This window comes from Capsicum annuum, chromosome 3 (genome assembly GCF_002878395.1).
Source record: "Capsicum annuum cultivar UCD-10X-F1 chromosome 3, UCD10Xv1.1, whole genome shotgun sequence".
NCBI classification, from domain to species: domain Eukaryota; kingdom Viridiplantae; phylum Streptophyta; class Magnoliopsida; order Solanales; family Solanaceae; genus Capsicum; species Capsicum annuum.
The window spans coordinates 240,170,276-240,190,090 of NC_061113.1; the positions used below are offsets into that span (position 1 = coordinate 240,170,276).

The 19,815-nt window shown below is 27.1% G+C and overlaps 1 protein-coding gene and 1 long non-coding RNA gene across 3 annotated transcripts; both read right to left on the reverse strand.

The window, feature by feature from the left end:
• Positions 1 to 1,377: 1,377 nt before the first annotated feature.
• LOC107862778 (21 kDa seed protein) lies at positions 1,378 to 2,744 on the reverse strand. The gene is made up of 2 exons (XM_016708434.2): positions 2,462 to 2,744; positions 1,378 to 1,958 (listed from the first exon to the last, which is right to left on the reverse strand). The coding sequence occupies exons 1-2, from the start codon at positions 2,666 to 2,668 to the stop codon at positions 1,524 to 1,526; spliced, it is 642 nt and encodes a 213-aa protein (XP_016563920.2). The 5' UTR covers positions 2,669 to 2,744; the 3' UTR covers positions 1,378 to 1,523.
• A 15,120-nt stretch (positions 2,745 to 17,864) lies between these two features.
• Positions 17,865 to 19,383, reverse strand: LOC124897117. 2 transcript variants are annotated; one of them, XR_007053740.1, is made up of 2 exons: positions 18,452 to 19,383; positions 17,865 to 18,250 (listed from the first exon to the last, which is right to left on the reverse strand). It is a non-coding gene; the product is annotated as an uncharacterized LOC124897117 (long non-coding RNA). The 2 variants fall into 2 exon arrangements; XR_007053741.1 differs by having other exon boundaries at positions 17,865 to 18,301.
• Positions 19,384 to 19,815: the final 432 nt, after the last annotated feature.

The window sequence follows — 19,815 nt, forward strand, 5'->3', positions numbered from 1 at the left end:
CCAGATTTCGTCACACAGATCGGAAACTGACTACACCAGTCGAAGATAGGCAAAATCGATCGAAATCCAATAGTAGCGACCTCATTTCGGTTCGTTCTCCGGCCAAGTTCGACGAAATTTACAAAAGCAGCCCCACATCGACTGAAACTGACTGTGTTATGGTCTGATTCCGGTGATATTCGACAGAAGCGGGTGAAACAAGGTTGGTTTATGAGAGAATCTGATCTGTCCGTTTGCTATTTCTTAGTATCGAGTTGATTTTATTCGTGGTTGAGATTTTGTCGTTCGAGGCATTCCGATAGAAGAAGATGAAGTTCATGCCTTTTCTTGATTTATATATATATACATATATAATAAAGTGGCTCTTTAAAAAAAAAAAATCACTTGCTCTTTTTTTTTTTTTGCCACATCAGCTTTAGGGATGAATTTAATTTATTTAAAGTTATTAAGGGGGTAAATAAATGGAAGTTAAGTTTAAGTGTTAAAGTGAATTGAGCGGACAAGTTCAGAGGGATTTTTATGACTTTTCTAAAAAAAAAATAGCATTTATATCTAGCAACCATTTATTCAATTATATAATAAAATTTATAGTTCTAGTATTAACCATTTATATATCATATAATCATTACTTTCACCAATTTAATTTTTTTTTCAAACCAATTCCTACTTTACCATTATTATTCACCAGATTTTATTATTTTTGACCAAATTTATCAGGAATTGACCAAACTCATTTTCAATTTTACTTTTTTATTGAACTATAATTGACTAATAAATATTAAATTTTTTAGAATAGATTTGTGAAAATATATTGTACTTTTGTTTATTTGGTAAGGTTGTATAAAGAATTCGAGTAATTTTAATGATTTTTACAAACTTATGTGGTTTGAATGATTATGAAAAAATATATGACATAAAAAGCTTAAATTATATATTCAAACAAAACTTCAATTTTATCTCAGAATTTTAAATAATGATTTCATTTCACATGCCAAATGGGCCCTTAAGGGCGAAAAAGTCATGTATCACTATTCACGTGTATAATTTATGTGAGCATTATTATTTGGGAAATCAAATAAGTCATTCTTTTTCTGTGCTTTGTTAAACTAACTATTATTACACTTTGTATGTAGGTTCTAAATATGTACGTGTTTATATTTGTTTTCAAAACTTAGAGAATTTATGTCCAAATTCATACTAAGAAAATGTACTTTTGACTCTTTTTTTAAATCACTTTTTAGAAGTTTATTTGCTACTTTGATGATTTGAATTCTCAATTTAAGATAACATTAGAGAATGCTTGCCATTTCAGCAATTTCCTTTTTTGACTCGACAAGAAAACCCCAAAAGAATCACTTAAAATAGAGAAGCATCTTATGCACATAACGTATCACAATAGTTTTATTAGGATGGAATGCGTAGAGCAGACAGAATACAAGTAGGTAGGGACATACTCAACGGAAAGTAAACTAGAAATCCATAGACGATGGATTCCTATTTTGTGGCCCAAACTTGAAAGCAAATCATACAACAGATTTAATTCCGATGTCATCATCAATATCCTTCAGTAAAACAAAGTTGAAAGTACGTTGTCCTCTTACAGCCAAACGCCGTTGTCCATCATTACCAAACTCAGTGCCAATGTCCATGCACCCCAGCCCTCCAAAACTCAAAGGACAAAAGGACAACTTGTAAGAGAAACTATTAGCTTTCTTAATCTGAAACCAAGAGGCCAATTGCAAAAGTTCTCCTGCCACCCCATCAGTTGATATGTCCATTTTGTAATGAAGTCCTGGGTAACCTTCCACCAACCACACATTTTTGGAACAATGAGTTTGATTGTCCTTGTAGAACTCGATGTTGAGATCAGTGGATTCAGTGATTTCTACTTTCTTCGATGCCTTACGTGTGAAATAGACTGGTGTACCTCTATCTACGTCAAACGGAGACTGTATTACCTGAAATCAAAACGAAAGTATTATAATTGACGTGTTGAAATATAATAGAATCAAGTATCTCATTCATGACACTTTCGTGTTTATGGAAACTAATTAAAATTTAAAATGAATCTTCTTTAAAATAGTCTTAGGCAAGTTTTACCTCTTTAGATTGAGTTAGGATCAAAGCATAGTTTCTTATATCATGATATCAGAGTCTCATTTTAACTTCTGGATGTTATTGGATCATATTATATTGTTCAAACTTCACAGATGTCCACTCATGAGTTTGTACTAGATGTTCATGAATTCCACGTAGGTTGAAAATTTGAACAGTGGTCTCCTCAGGTGTCTTGTACTATCATCACGTCTTTAGTTTGCTTATGAATTGAGTTCCAAGTTTTCCTTTTCATCAAGAGTGAAATCCATGCAAATCATGTTATTAAGAGTAAATTACTACACCAAATTAGGGTAAAAAATAATTGAATCTTTTAAAAGAAATAGTGAGGATACAATTTAACAACCTTAGCTGGACACTCGGAATCGTCGGCTCGCCTTATTCCGCCACCACCGGCTCCGTAAAATGCCGATACCATATAGTACTTGCTGCCTGTTTTGACAACATTGCCCTCAGCGTCAAGCACCACCTGTTCAGCAGTAGCACATGGTGATGAGGAAAATGCAAGAAGAAGATGGACAACTGAAATTAGCAGAACAACAGTCATCTTCATTTTCTTTGCTTTAATTTTCTGTGTATAGGTAGTTGGCAGACTAGCTCTCAATCCACGACCTTCTTATAGATGAGAATTTCCAAAATGATCATGTCCATATTTATCAACTTTTATTTTTATTTCCACAAAATTAAATGACAGCCACAAGTTTATTTTTAGAACACTTAATTTAATAAGTAATTTTAGTGTGGAAGCTGATTAAGTTTTGTACCGTCTATTATTTTATGTCCATGGTCCTTTTCTTCCCTTTCTTTCTAGATTCTTTGTCTATGTAGTTTCTCTAAGATAAGAGAATTTACTTTTTATCCTTTTACAAATTATGTTTCTCCAATAACGAAAAAAGGAAATTTACCTTTTACACTTATGATATCTTTAACAATATTTTAGTCATTTTAACATAAAAACACTTATATTATCAACATTTTCATTTTACCAGTCATACTATATTAACTAATTATTATCAGTTTTAACACTTTTACATGCTGCTTATTTATAAAGAGTCGAGTTTAAGTTTAGTGCACAATTGCTGTATAAAATTTTCTACATCATTCTGTAATGTCAAAGATAAACATTATAGCTTTATTAAGTAATTAATAACATACTTTTATAATTATAGCAAAACATAGTCAAGAAAAGTTGAGTTCTTTTTGAGCTCTAATTAAAATTAATTCATAGTCATCTTCCTAACCAACCATATTTTCTTTTCTAAATATGAAAATTTCCATTCATTTTTCTCAACTTGATACTTCTAGAAGTATATAATTCTTTAGTGTCACAAACAATTTTTAATTTTTCATTGCCTTTTCTTATGAACTTTAACAAGAAAATTGATATCAATATAATAACTAATATAAATTAAATGCAATTATTAACCCTGAGAAAATTTACAAACAACTTGAAACTATGATTTGACTGAAAATAATTGAAGAATCAATACAGTATATCCTATGAAGAGTATTTCAAAGTTTTTAAAAGAGGTTATGATTTTTATTTTTATTTTTAGTTTTTACGTTTTAGTTAAAATTTATCTCCATTGACAATTGATGTGTAAAAAACTTACATGAATTTGTCATCCCAAATTTAATAAACAAACATTGAGTAGATATTATGAATAAAATCGAAAAATTTTGATCAATTGAAAAGTTCTTATAATTATAAAGCATAAATTACGATGATCAATTTATAATTTTTGATTGATTTTAACTTTTATATACGTCATTGTTTATCGAATGTGTGATTATATATATGAAAAAAATATTTAATGCTTTACGTATACTTATTACTATAATAAAAAATTCTAAATCACTATATATAGAAGTTAACTCAGAAATTTATCCATATAACATCCATGTTCTTTATTTATTGGTTTAAGACCAAACATCAAAACAAGGATAATACTTTTAGGACGACGGATAGCAATAAAGTATTTTCTTACAATATTTCTCCAAATAAAAAGATATGTTCATTAGAATTGATAGTTACTAAATCAATTCACTAATTAATTGTCGTCCATGTCTCTATGTTAAGACTTTAAATTAAGGGCGTCAATAAGTGGATTAGATTGAATTTATCTACTCTCCTCGTCCATATGTACTTATCACTTTTTTATTTTGAAATATCAAATAATATTTGTCAAGTTTATAAAATTAATGAATAATTTATCTATTTCTTTTACCTATTTTATCCATTGCATTGTACGATTTATTATTTAATGCATTTTTTAAAATATTAAATTTATTATATTCAAAAATTAATATGATAAAACGTATATTAAAACGTTAATTATTGAGTTACTAACATAAGTGAATCATTAAACCGTCCAAACCTACGTGAATTGATGGGCTGATTTACATAGAAACAACATACATTCACAAGCCACGTATTAGATAGAGTTAATACATAAAAATGATCCTAAACTTGACACCAAATTATAATTTTGACCTTAAACTTTGACAGTGCACAAATATGACCTTTAACTATTCAAAACTGTACAAATATGACCTTCAATCCTACGTGGCAAAACGCATGTTCAACACGCAAAACTGGGCGCGTCCAGCTTAAAATCTATCGGCATAATATAGAAATATGATCTTAAACTTTGATAGTACACAAATATTACCTTTAACTATTCAAAACTGCACAAATATGTCCTTTAAATGACTCTTCACTATTATTTTGTCATTATTTTCGGCTCAAAGATGAAAATGACATCTAATTTCTTTTGTCATTGCGGAAAAAGAGCAATATTGAAGATTTATTAATTAGGCGGGTCAGCCTCATACGAAAAAATCGAGCGGGTATGTATATATATTATAAAGCAGAGGACGAATTTAAGCTATATAATATATCTAAATATTATTTATTTAAATATTAAATTAAAGATGAAACTATACTAATGATAAAAAAAATTATAGTTTTAATAAAACGTTATTAAATTAATGTTATTAAGGATAGTAGTAGTAGTATATTAAATTAACATTATCAAATTAACGTAATTAAAATGTTATTAAATTAACGTTATTAAAATGTTATTAAATTAACGAGGGGCGGACCTACTTGGTTGTCATGGGGTTCACCCGAACCCCCTCGGTAAAAAAATTACGTTATATATATATAAGATAGAAAATGTATATTTATATACGTATATTAATGTTGAACCATATGAAACAAGACACTTAGATAGCGTAGTGATGTTATTTGCTCTGCTTGGGCGCTTCCTTCAACCTACTGTGCGGGTTTGATCCCTGCTAGTGGCTGTTTTTTTTTAATTAAAAAAGCTACGTGTTGTTGCTATAGAAATAAATAGAAAAATAATAATAATAATAATATTTTTTTAAAATTAAAAAAAAATTAGGTGTTGCTACTATAGAAATAAATAAATAAATTATTATTATTATTATTATTATAATAATAATAATAACAACAACAATAATAATAATAATAATAATAATAAAAATGACGTCATTTTAATACAAAAAAAAATTTGACAGTGCACAAATATGACCTTTAACTATTCAAAACAGCACAAATATGATCTCTCTCCAAGTCAACCCTTTTAACGACGTGGTAGCGTGTGATTGGATTACCTTTCTACGTAGGCGCGAGTGAGACTTACACATGGGGTTACAAAATCGAAGGTTATATTTGTTCAGATTTTAAATAGTTAAAAGTATTATTTGTATATTATCAAAATTTAAAATTAAAATTATAATTTGATGTCAAATTTAGGATTATTTTTATGCATTACCTCTGTTAGATATAATCAATCAGTAAGTAGGTCCAAAACGTTAGCAGCAGTCTCTTTCTAAATGAGTAGTTGCAATCATAATGTACAAGCAAATATAATTTCACGTGCAAAGAAGATAAGTTTTTCCGAAAAAAGATAATTTCTTCGTACATCAATAGTTATTTATTATTAACTTGATATATTTACTAAGGAATAATAAATGATAAAAATTATTTTATCATATCATTTTTTAAATATAATTAATTTAATGCACTGAGAATTATATTAAATAATGACTATAATTAATAACTAAGAGTAAAATGGATAAAAAAAAAAAAAAAAGCTTCCTTTTTAAAAAATCAAATAAGCATTGTTTACCTCTATTTGTAGATTCTTTGTCTATGTAGTTTCTCTGAGATAGAGAATTTATTTTCTATCTTTTTACCTTTCTCCAATAACGAAAAAAAGAAATTTACCTTTTACACTTATAATATCTTTCTTTTTACACTTATAAGAGGATAAAAAATTTCATTTCCTCCTATAATTTCATGATAATGAACGACATTTCATTTACGTGGCTGTGACGCTTCGTCAGGCTTATTTTGTCAATTATTGATAGGTCCACTTAGTACTCCCAACATATAGAGTGTACTAGTTTTATATGGCCCGGGCTTACTCAAGTGAATTAATATTTTATATAACAATATAATTTAAAATAATATAAAATAATTATAATTCGTAAAGATCATAAAAATTGAAAAATATTAATATTTTTATGAATTTATGAGCATACAATTTTTAACCACGTTAAATAAAAGCTCATATAAAATATTAATTTTGTTAAGACTATTTTAACTTTTTAAAGTAATTAAACAATCCATTTTAATTAAAAAATAACAAAAAAAGTCAAAATTAAAATTTTTGGGTGTTGTTGTCGGATAACTATTATCAAAATCTTGTATAAATAATATCATTGAAAGATGATTCATAAAACATGAAGTACAAGTAAAAAATTAATTATTAAATATTTGACGTTTATATTTTGTAATTGACTTGATCAAATAATATGTAAATATGAGAAACAAATATTATAACGAATGAATTAAGAGTGGTTTACCGATTAGTTAAACAACAGAGGAATTTGAATAGTTCACTTAATTGAGAGTTTAAATTTTCACTTTATTAATAAATATTTAATTTGTAATCTCCTCCTTAATTCTCTTTCCTCTACTCTTAATTACTTTGTTAAAAAAAAATTAAAAAATAGTTAAATAATAGAAATTACAAGAAAAAACTAAATAATAGTATGCACCAAGTATAAAGGTGGGGAGAGAAGGGGGAGGACTTATCTAATGAATTGAGTCTTCCAAGAAAGGTCCTGATGAACCTGCAGAGTTACAGGAGATAGGGGTAGGTGGGCTGAAGTGTTTGTAAGGATGGGAGCAGATAATGCCGACACTTTATTTACAAAATCTTCACATGCATGTGAATTAACTTATTCCCTTCGTCCCGTTATTTTCTTCTTGGTTCTACCCAAAAAAACAAATATAGTATGAATAATATAAATATCAATCTTTTTAAAAGTAATTATATTTTTTTAATTATTTTATTTTATTTCTTTATTAATATACATAATATAGTCGATATATATATAATATTTGATGTATATGCTGAAATTTTTGTAACATGTTTAGGGATTCAGAATTTTTTGTAATATTGAAAATATAAGTTGTGTATTTATGTAATTTTTAGAAATATAAAATAAATTCAATGAAGTGGATTCATTTGTACCCACTTGAATCAACGTGGGTCCACCCCTATTATATACACGTTTTCTAGGTTAGGAGTGAAGCATCTAGTACCTCCTTGAACTATAATCAAATTTGTTACGACATACTCCAACTTCACAGGAGTCTCTTTACTCCTAAACTCAATTTTAGTGTATCTTATCAATTTTTTGTGCTGACGTGATAATTTTCATCACCTTTTTTTAGCTGACATGAAATCTTAGACGTGGATCCTATTTTATATGATAAAAATGTCATATCAACACAAAAAAATGTCAAAAATATGCTAAAACTAAGTTCGAGGTAATAGCTATAAATCTATCTTGTGAACAATTAAAAAAAAAAAAATTCAGACAAACCAAAACATATTTTTCCTCCTAAGAGAGAAAACAATACAAATTTTGTTATCATCTTTATTTAGTGTCATACTATTTCATCTTTATTTTGCTTATTATATTACTGATGAAAATATGTCAGCAATTAGTGTGTGTTATTGCAACAAATAAAACATCTTTTTTGATATTTCAAGTTAGTGTATGTCAACATTACAATAAATAGAGCGTATTTTCTTATGTTCGAAACGCTTTTGTTAGATTTCAGACTATTATATTGAGACATTGAAACAACTATAAGATGAAGAAAGTAGTAAAAAAAAATTAGCAATAATTTGGAGTTAAATTCACTCATTTTTAACTTTTTGTTGGAATGGTTATAAATTCTCTTTCTATTTTGAGTTATTATTATGAATATGTTTGTTGTCGGTGTGGGGTTGAATTTTTTTGTCAATTAATAGCGAATTCAAATGCATGTTTTTGTTTTTGCTTTTCATTCTTGGTTGTGTTAATATTATTTATAATAATGTTATTATTATATATGTGTAGTTAAATAATAATATAATTTTTTCCTTGAGACACTACTTTTATTGTTTCTCTTAATCTGTGATACAAATTTCATTTTGGAATTATGGGAGAAAGAGAATGACTATATTTGAAGCGGCAAAAAAAATATACCGACTATTTGATGAAGAAGAGGGATTAAAGTGATATGGATTCTTCAGGTCAAATTTCGCAATTTTAGGATAAATCAAGTAAAATTGTACAATTTTATAAATTATCAAGCACTAATCATCTGCTTACTATACTGAAGACACCAATATAATTTATGAGATGTCAATGTATTTCAATTATTTTATTAGCATCTTAGATATTTACAAATACTACCTAACTAATAAAATAAGTTCATCTTTATATGTTCAAAAGGTTCTAAATTTAATTATTGTATTCATTTCTATTATTTAAACAAATACCGCATTTAATGTAACATTTGAACTCATTAAAATGACGTACACGCGCGAGACGCGTACACTAAATTAATTATACTATATTTACATGGTTAATTTTTATTTTAATGTAGATATAGTAGATGTTGAACTCCCTTCGATTAGTTCGTGTGTTCACTTCATAATTTTCTTAATTAAAATTCTGACTCCACAATTATTTAAAGTTATTTCAATATTTACTTTTTAATTATCTTTTCTTAATAAGTGAAACTCATTAAGAATAAAATAAAAATAATTTCATTAAATAATTATTAGGTAAGAATATGTTTTTCTAAAAATTACACAAATACACAATTTATGTTTTCAATATTACAAAAAATCTAACTCCCTAAATATATTACAAAAATCCCAATATATACACAAAATATTATGTTTATGTCGGCTAAGTTATGTATATTAATAGGGAGAGAGAGTAAAGTAATTAAAAAAATGGGAGAGAGTGTAATTACTTTCGGTTGGTATTTATGTTATTTATATGTTATATTTTATATAGGTTAAATTTTGTTGTTTGCAACATATAATTAGTTTGAACCCATAAAGACTAAGTTCGGCCGTGTGGAAAAATGGGTGGGTGGTTTAAAAATTTTATTTTGTATTTAATCTCTTTACTCAAATTTAATAGTATTATTTTTCCCTCAATTTTACTTACAAAATTAAAAAATTCTAAAAAGTGAAATCCTATATTATTTCTATCTAAAATGTTTAAGTACAATCATCGAAAATTTATAATTAATTTGTTAATTCATCCTAAGTTAGTTTATGCTACATTGTTTGTTTATAGTGCATTGAAATTGTTAGTTAATTTTAGATTTCTTCTCTTACAATTGTATTCATTTAGTTTATCTCTCTCTCTTTTTTTGGTCCTTTTGTTTGTAATTAAACAACTTCATTCTTTATCAATGAGAAAATGATTTTAAATTGTCATATTTCTTAAAGTTTACTAAATTCGTAATTTGGGTTAATATTTTTTTTATTAAAGTTAATAAATTGTAAAATTCATTGAAATTAGATTATTAAATTTTAAAAGATTTAAATAATAGGTCTTTGTTAAGCATTTTTATTTATTTTTTTTCAATTTTTGTAAAGGAGATAAGTATGCCTATCTCATCTCCTATTTTCCAATAGTTAGATATCTTACTTACCGCCATCGCATACAACAAAGAAATATATCGTTAGACATATTTCACTTGTCAATACCACCTTCTTATTGCCAATTAAAGTTAACTTTTATTGAATCCACTTGTGTAAAATTCTAGGTCCGTTATTGATTTACAATATTTGTTTTCTTTTATTCATGTGTTTTACTTTAACATATATTAACTTGAGATGCTAGGAGGAGTGAATTTTTTCTTCTACTGAGTGTATACTGTAAAGTATCAATCAATTTATTTGGTATTATTTCTGCAGAACTATTTAATTACATAGGCTCAGTGTTTACTCCCCCATTTTTTTTTTAAAAAAAAGGTGCTCCATTCAGATTGTAATTTTATTTTTAAATAGGCGTATGTTTAAGAGTTTAGAAATAGTCTTCCTAATATGCATTTGAGTTTAAATATAATAATCAATGTCAATTTAAAAAGAAATAAAATTTAATTAGGCATAAGTTAGTAAAGATATCGATCTTTAATTTTCTACGAGTAAGTAGTTTATTAAAGATTGTATCCAAGCTAAAAAAAAAAAAAAAAATAATTTAAAAATAAAGGTAGTATAAGTTAATCTTTTTTGGATAGCTATAAGTTAAACTCATTTATCCCTAAGCTGAGTTATTTCAAGCTTTTGTTAATTTACATTCAAATGTGCTCGTTGATCACATAATCTTCCTAGTTATTGTTCAATTTGATTTGAGTTTGAGAGAATTTCTTTTCTTGCTATGTCATAAATATTCATGATCAATTTAATAAAAATTGCATCAATGCGTGGTAAAATTCGACATCGTTAAGGGTTCTCTTTATATTTAGAACAAAATTTTTGATAATATTTACTCTAGAAAAATAAGTTCAGGAAAATAACTTTTCTATTGGAAGTGAAAGTAGGAAAAAGAAGCTTCAACAAGTGACATTTCACATTGATTATGTCTTTTATTAGTGGAGTATATTTAATATAAGATATCTTAAATTATATATAAATATTGATTAAAACATATATAAGACATTCAAAATTTTCAATAAAATATAACATATTATGTATATCTATATCTATATTAATATCTATATCTATATCTGTAATCTATATCTATAATATATATAATATATTGAAAGTGTGAAGACCCTTAAAAAAGTGATTTGATCTTTTTGACTTCATTAAAATACTTTACAATAGATAAAATTGTCTTTTCACCCATTTTTCTTAAAGTGTTATATTATTATTTTTATAATATTTAATTAAGAAATCCTAAATTATATGATAAGAGGAAATATATTTCAAAATTATTGAGTTTAAAAATAAATGATAAGAGAAAAATATATGATAAAATATAAAAGAAAAAAGTCATTTGATTATATTTTTTATTAACTATATAAATAGATTATTAATAGTTTTTTGATAATTTCATAAAGAAACTCATGTTAAAATTGGAATTGGATAGACTATTCCATATACTATATATGGAATGTTCATAATAGATTTGAACAGCGTAATTATTGTAATTCCAATCTAGGAATTAAATTTTTCAAACAAAGAAAATTTTCACTCATAATAGTTAGAATTTTGATATTAATTGAAATTTTGATTATTAATTTTCTTATTGAATTAGGTAGGAATTCTTAATATTTATGAACTTTATTTATTAAATTTTACCTTATATACATTATTTTTTCCATTTAAATTATATAATATAATTATAAAATCTTTTTAACGCGCAATTTTCTCTTAAATTGGTTCACATATTTCTCAATTTTCACAAATAATTAAGAAATGCTGTAAAAAATAAAAAACAGAATATGGGTTGGGAGAAGATATTGATTTGCGAAAAGAAGCTATGATATTCAAAGCAAACCCCATGATGAACTTTGAACATTATACCATAATTTTTTTTTAAAAAAGCCAAGATCTAGTGAGGATCAATGAAGTAACTTTGAAAGATCTTGAGCTTTTCATGGAGATTAGTCGAATTATATACCCGAATTTAACTATTTTTCAGCTAATTGATACAGATCATTGTACCTCTGTGGAAAATCAGGTACGACAATGTAGTTTTTGTCACACCCCCTTTTTTAACCAAAATGATTGATTTTAAGGTTGAAAGGGTTTTTATTATTAAGTGACAAAAGAAAATATTTTTGGTTTCGAAAAGGATCTTTTACAATTAAATTCAGAGTCGCCACTTGACATAAATCGGGTGTGCCAGGTCACCTTTGAAAATTCTTTTCAAAACGTTTTGGATCTAAAACTGATCCATGAATAGAGGTTCCGGCTAAGGAATTCTATTAACCAAGAGGAAGGTGTTAGCCGCCCCTCAATCCCGAGGTTCGACCATGGTCGCTTGGTGGAGTATATCGGCTAATTTGACACTATGAATGCACAAATCACACAGAAACACACAAAACAATCAAACAAACAACAAAACAAAATAAGTCCAAAAATATAATGTCCAGTCCAATTATTACAACTCGAAATAAAAAGGTACTGAAAAGTAAACGTACACTAATCCTAAACTATGCTCCAATGCTTTACCCGATGCCTCAGGACGTCATCACGAACGTCCTCCGGGTACAAGATACTTCGAGGCATTTTCCGGTGAATGAATACAAATGACCACGGGGCATTCCTCGACTAAATGAATACATTTCCAAATGCGAGAAAAAAAGAATCATTCAACAAACATTCCACATTTACTCAACAATCCACAAATTCTAAATTTGCCTACCGACCCTATCGTTTGCCTATCCTATTTGACCTATCATGATACTATCGAGGAATTGACAATTAGACGCAAAAGTAACAATAACAGTGAATCAAAACAACTAATTTATATTCATCTTTTGTCAAATTTCGATTTCAGCCCCAAATCCATTCTCAACATTATTAAGCTAATTCAATACTCAATCAACCAATCAAGATTTCACATCCAAATCCAACATTAACCAACACGAGGATTCCAACATGTCAAACACACAAATCATTCATAGTTACGTAAACATTAGAGGGAGAAAAGATAGAATTGGACCTTCTGAATGCTTTCGATTGACTTAAGAAGAGAATAAAAATTATTCCGAAACCTCAAAAAATACTACAAAATATCGACTCTCCAAATCAGTTGAGAAACATCCCAGAAATACGATAACCCAAAAATCCGCAAGGAGCAACGGATATCAAAAATCAGAATTTTCAAAAAAAAAATCCAGTAGAAACCAACGAGGTCGGAGCTCCGACGAGCTTAGACGACGGCAAAATGATCGGATTCCAGGAATTTAGCGTTTTCTGGCAAGGTGTCTACAACTTTATTATTATCAATAGGTGAAGTAGTGGAATAAAATCAAATAAATGACAAATTAAGACGGATGTTGATCAAACTAAGATTCGATTGAAGACCGTGGAAGGAGAGATTATGAAGCATGAATCCAAGCAAGATGGTGTTTTAAAAGAGTTGTAAATGCAATTATATGTAACTTTTGTTACTGACAAAACTTGTGGGAGATTCTTTAAATTATAGTAATGTAAATGTTCGAATTTCATTTTGAAATTTCTTTTTAGTCTTCATTATATTGTAGAAATTTTTGCGGTTAATAATGCTTATGACAATATTCCCCAATTTATAGTAATGAATATTTGTAGTTATGGCTAAACCTAAATATAATTATCAAAAATTAACTATTTTATTTTCCATTGCTAATTCAAATGAGCTATGAGGTATGCCTTTTGTAGCAAAAAGACTAAATTCTTAGCTACGTCACAAAAATGTTTGTGGCAAATACTCAAGTATATAGCTATGTATTTTTGTTTGGTAGCTAAATATAAGTATTGTTAACATGAGACTGAAATACAAAATAGCCACATATTTTAAATATCATTGAAAATAAATCAAGTCTTTTGCCACAACAGAAGAGATTGTGGCTATAATATAAAACTTACTATAGATTTTATTTGTCATGGCAAAAAAGTAAACTTTTTTGCCACAAGTATATATTTTGTAGCAAGAATTTTCTTATCATCACAGTTGCAACAAAATTTTTTTGTAGCTGTAAGTATTAACAGTTAGCTACGGACCATGTAAAGTCTATACCTAACTTTTAGTTACACCACTTTTTGCTACGAATGCTACGAAAAAAAAATTGGTGGCTAAAGTATTTAGCTATGAAATTTTTCACATTTAGCTATGATGTATTATGAAGGTATATATGCATTTTGTTGTAGTGTCTTCTTGCTCAAACATTTGTGATATTAGCCAATTTATATCTTAAAAGTAATTTAATTTTTTTTATTATTGTGATTATATATAATTTTTTTCCTATTCAGTTTAAGCGACACTGATATAATTTTGAGAGTCAATCAAATATCACGATTGAAGTAGCGAAATCAATACATCTTGGATGACTCATAATAACTAATTAGAAGTGATATAATAAAATTGCTATAAAAAATACTTGTGAAATTTTTTTAAGTGGACCTCATCTAAGATGTCAAATTAATTTGAAACATCAAGAGTTAATTTATCATTTTATGTTTATTTTACCTTTTTTTATTAAATATTACTACCCCGTCTCATTTTATGTGTCGCCATTTGATAGGGTATGAAGTTTAAGAAATAAGTGATGACTTTGTAAAGTTTACAAAATTGTCCCTTTAAAAGTTATTTTAATGTTTGCTTTTTTGTTGTCTTTTCTTAAAAAGTGGAACCCACTAAAAATAAAATGAAAATAATGTCATTAAATAGTTATCAAATAAGGAAAGAGGACATTCTTTTTAGGACGGACCAAATAGAAAATGATGACACATAAAATGAGACGGAGGGAGTACTTAGATTACTTATAATAATTACTTAGAGATGATATAGTAAAATTACGGGTGAAGCAGCTGAAGCAGATATGTCATAAATATCTATTTTATTTTTTTAAAAAAATAAATTTTATTAATTTTTTTATACGTAAATGTCATATAGTAATTAATTAGGAGTGATATAATAAACTAATGAAGTAAGCAGACAGTTGAAAGCAGACATGACAACTGCCAGCTGGCTGTTTGTAGCAGCTGCTACTCACACTTATATATAATAACTAGATATTGTAGCCCGTGCTGGCATATGTTATTTACGTTATCTCAATTTATGTAGCACAAATAGCATTTTGAGTGTCAATCAAATTTTTATTAATATAAATTTTTAAATAATTTAAGTTGTTAATCATTGTGATTTATAATATCTTTTATGTAATTTAGTAATTTATGTTACTCGCTTTGTCCCAATTTTAGAATTTAGTGAGTCAGACAAATTTTTTTACTAATATATTTTTTTAAATATTTTAAGTTGTTAATTTTTGTGATTTTAGTATCTTTTAATGTAATTTCAAATAATTTATGTTACTTGCTTCATCGCAACTTATGTGACACTATTAGAATTTCAAAAGTCAATCATATTTTTTACTATATGTTTTTTAAATATTATAAGATGTTAATAGTTATGACTTATAATTATTTTTTTTTGCATAATTTTTAAATATATAATATTTTATCAAAATAAAATTAAAATAAACAAAGTACTAAATTTTTAAAACATATTAAATTTGAAAACATCATTGGATCAACAAATTACTAAATTAAAATAGTAAAACATGCAAATTATAAATTGTCAAAACTATCCCAAATTTTCGTGGCATAAATATGATTTAGATAATCAATTAGATTCTTAATATGTTTTTAAATATCTTAAATTGTTAGCTATTGTAATTTATAATTTTTTTTATGTAATTTTCGAATAATATATGTTATTCCCCATATCCAAATTTTTGTGGCATTGATATTCAATTATATTCTTAAAATAATTTAAATTTTTAATTAGTATTATTTATAGTGTTTTTTCTTCTATTCTAAGCAGCACTGAAATAAATTCGAGAGTCAACCAAATTTTATGATTGAAGCAGTGAAGTGGATATGTCCTAAATGACTTATAATACCTAATTAGAAGTGATATAGTAAAATTACTATGAGAAAATATTTGTGAAAAAAAAATTAAATGAGTCTCATATAAGATGTCATGTTAATTTAAAACATCAAAAATTAATTTATCATTTTAGATCAATTTTATTTTTATTAAATATTATTAAATTTTTAACACCTAAATGACTTATAATTATTAATTAGGGGTGATATAGTAAAATTACGGTTGAAGCAGCTGAAGTAGACATGTCATAAATGTCTATTTTATATTTTTTTTATTAAATATTATTAATTTTCTTACATTTAAATGTCTTAAAATAATTAATTAGGGGTAATATAGTAAAATCATGGAACAAACATACTTATGAATTTTTTTAAATAAGTCTGATATAAGATGTTCTATTAATTAAAACATCAAGAATTGATTTATCATTTATATCTATATTATTATTTATTAAATATTATCAATTTTTTAATAGTTAAATGATTTATAATAATTAATTTGATGTGATATAATAAAATTATGATTAAAATAGCTGAAACAGATTTGTCATAAATATCTATTTTATTTTTCTTTAATTAAATATTATTAATTTTTTTATTTATAAATAATTTATAATAATTATTTAAAAATAATATAGTAAAATCATCAAGCGGCGAAAACAGGTGAAAAGTAAGAATGTTACCGAACAGCGGTCTGGTTCTATACTCTTATTAAAATCACGAAATAGGTGAAAAAACAAACCGGTTTCTTCACTTTTATTAATAGTAGTAATACTATAATAAGAATAAGAACACGTTTTTCTTTAAAAGTGTATCATTATGTTTTCTTTTTTCTTTCCTAAATAATTCAAAAGTAGATATTTGTCCACGTATCATGGGCCAATCTAGCAACCACGTAAACGATGTTAATGTTACCCGACAAACATTCTAAGCAACTTGGAGAAAATTGAGAAATAACCTACTCTTAGGTTTCCACCGTCTCTTGCAATTATCAAAAAAAACTAATTACTTTTATTTAATTATATATCATGTCCTAATATATAATAATTTTATTATTTTATCATAATAAATTAAATATTTAATATATTCTATCAATTTATATTAATTAACTATAACTACATATTGAAAGTAAATTTTATTTATTTATTTAATTATCTATCATATTCAAAACTAATTTGTTACCACAAATTACAATAATTAATAACTTAAAATATTTAAAAGACATACAAAAATTTTATTGACGCTTACAAAAAAAAAAATCTCTACTCCCATTTAATTACATACCATGCCCCAATATATAATAATTTCATTGTTTCATTATAATGATTTAAATATTTAATATATTATATTAATTTATACTAGTTAACTGTAACTACATATTGAAAGTAATTTTTTTTATTTAATTAGCTATCATGTTCAAAACTAATTTGTTACCACAAATCACAATAATTTGTTACCACATATAGAAATTTTATTGACTCTCATTATTTTAAAAATGACACATAAATTGAGATAAAAAAGTACTGCAAATCATAATAATCAACAACTTAAAATATTTAAAAGATATATAAAAATTTTAGTTGATTCTCAAAATTCTATCGAAGCCACATAAATTGGGACACAAGGAGTAAATATATTATTTGATAATTACGTAAAAATTATTATAAATCACATTAATTAGCTTGGTGGAGTGTATCGGTTATTTTGGCATTATGAATATATAAACTACACAAAATCACACAAAACGATCAATCAAACAAACAAACAAAACAAATAAAAAATTATAGTGTTCAGTCTGATTATTACAATTCCGAAATAGAAAAATGCGAAAATATAAACCTACTCTATTCTATGCTAATTCTAAACTACATTCCATTACTTTCTCCACCCGACGTTTTGGGCCTTCATCACGAATCTCTTATGCCAACATAATACGTCGGGAAATTCCTCGGTGAATAAATACAATATGTCTCGGGGCATTCCCCGGCTAAACGAATACATTTTTCAAATGTGAGAAAGACTAACCATTCCACAAACATTCCAAAACTCAAACAATCCATAAGTTCTAAATTTGCCTACGCTTTTGACGTTCTTATCATCATACTTCCGAATTCATCTACATCCATCAATTAACTGATCTAAACAAATTATTTTTTTATCAATTTCTCCATTCTCTCCCCAAATCCATTCTAAACACAAATAAAGTGTCATTTCAACACACAATCTATAATCACAAAATTAATCACAGAATCGCAACAACAATAATTCATATCATGTTTAATTCAATACATAGAATAGAATACACAATTAAATAAAAGACTGAGGAAGTAGAATCGGACCTCAATTTGATGATTTTTATTTTGAAAAACCCATGATGGATCGGAATTCACGGAGCAACGAACCTCGACCCAACTGAAACCTCAACGTCGAACCCACAACTTGAACAAACCAACAAAAATCCGAATGAACCCGAATGAACCAACTAACCCATTTTGATTTTTAATTGTTGTTGGATGAAATTTGGTCGGAATAGACTAAAACAGTTCGGGTTTCATGGATTCGATCCCCGACTTATAGTTTACGGAGAGGTTGGGCCAAAAGTTGAGGTGGGTGACCTCTTTCCAACAAGGAGAGGACGTTTCAGGCGATGGGTGAACTGTTTCTGTTTTGCCGGAGCTGGGAACGAATGAAACTGGTCGCGTTCCAATGGAGAGGGCATTTTACGACGACTTTAGCTGAGTTTTTCGGTGAGACACCACTAGCTGGAACAGTGCTCTTCGATCTCTCTCTCAATCGCTTCTATCTCTCTCTCGTTGTTTTTCTCTCAATCTCCCTTCTCCTTTCTACCTCTCTCCCCGATCTCTCTTGGTTTGCTCTCTTCTGTAATGGTCTGTGTATACTCTCCTCACTGTATGTTGATGGTGAGTATCCCTTCCATGGAAATTGGGAGCCCTCTACCAGTGAGTGTGTGGATCCGTATTATGTGAATGTGCGATTTTGTGCGTGTGGTGATGAAGATGTGACGGTGGGTGATGAGTATGGTCTCAGGTGTTTGTATATTTTTCCTTTTTCTATGCGTATGTTTGTATGAATGGAGAAGAAAGATGAATAATATATGTTCTCTTGTTACCTAGAAATAAAAATGGATTGTATGCTCCTTTTCTCTGTGGGCCCCCCTTTCACCTTTTGTTTTGTACTTTATGGCCAAAGAATAGAAAAAATGTGAGGGGAATTGGGTGGGGTGATGTGGGTAGTGAGATGGGGTATGTGATTAGGATAAAGTTTGTTAGAATAGATTAAAATAAAATAAAGTTTGTTAGGAATTTTGTTATGGGTTGTTATTTTTCTATTTTTGTGGGGGTGTAATCACATGGTGAGGACACGCAGTAAGACGAGGGTAAAAATGATAAAAATATTTTTGGGGAGGAATAAAATTACGTGTCTACAACTTTGACTGAAAATCATCATAAGAGACACTAATAAAAAAAATCATAGTGAAAAATTTCAAACAAAGAGTGAGAAGAAAATAAAGATAGGCAGAAGAGAAGAAAAATTGGAGTTTGAAATTCGAATTTTGTTTGAGTTTTTGGTGATAATTTCTGGCTTCATCACAGGTTTTATCCAATCATGTGTCATTCATTTTGTAAATTTTATTATAAACTAGCATGAATAAAAAATGTTCAAATAATTTTATGCATTATTC

Excerpts from the sequence above, each read along its gene's own strand:
- LOC107862778 (XM_016708434.2), bottom strand. The coding sequence starts at position 2,668 with ATGAAGATGACTGTTGTTCTGCTAATTTCAGTTGTCCATCTTCTTCTT. Across the intron at positions 1,959-2,461 it reads ATTCCGAGTGTCCAGCTAAG|GTAATACAGTCTCCGTTTGA; the intron begins GTTGTTAAATTG and ends TTTTGATTTCAG.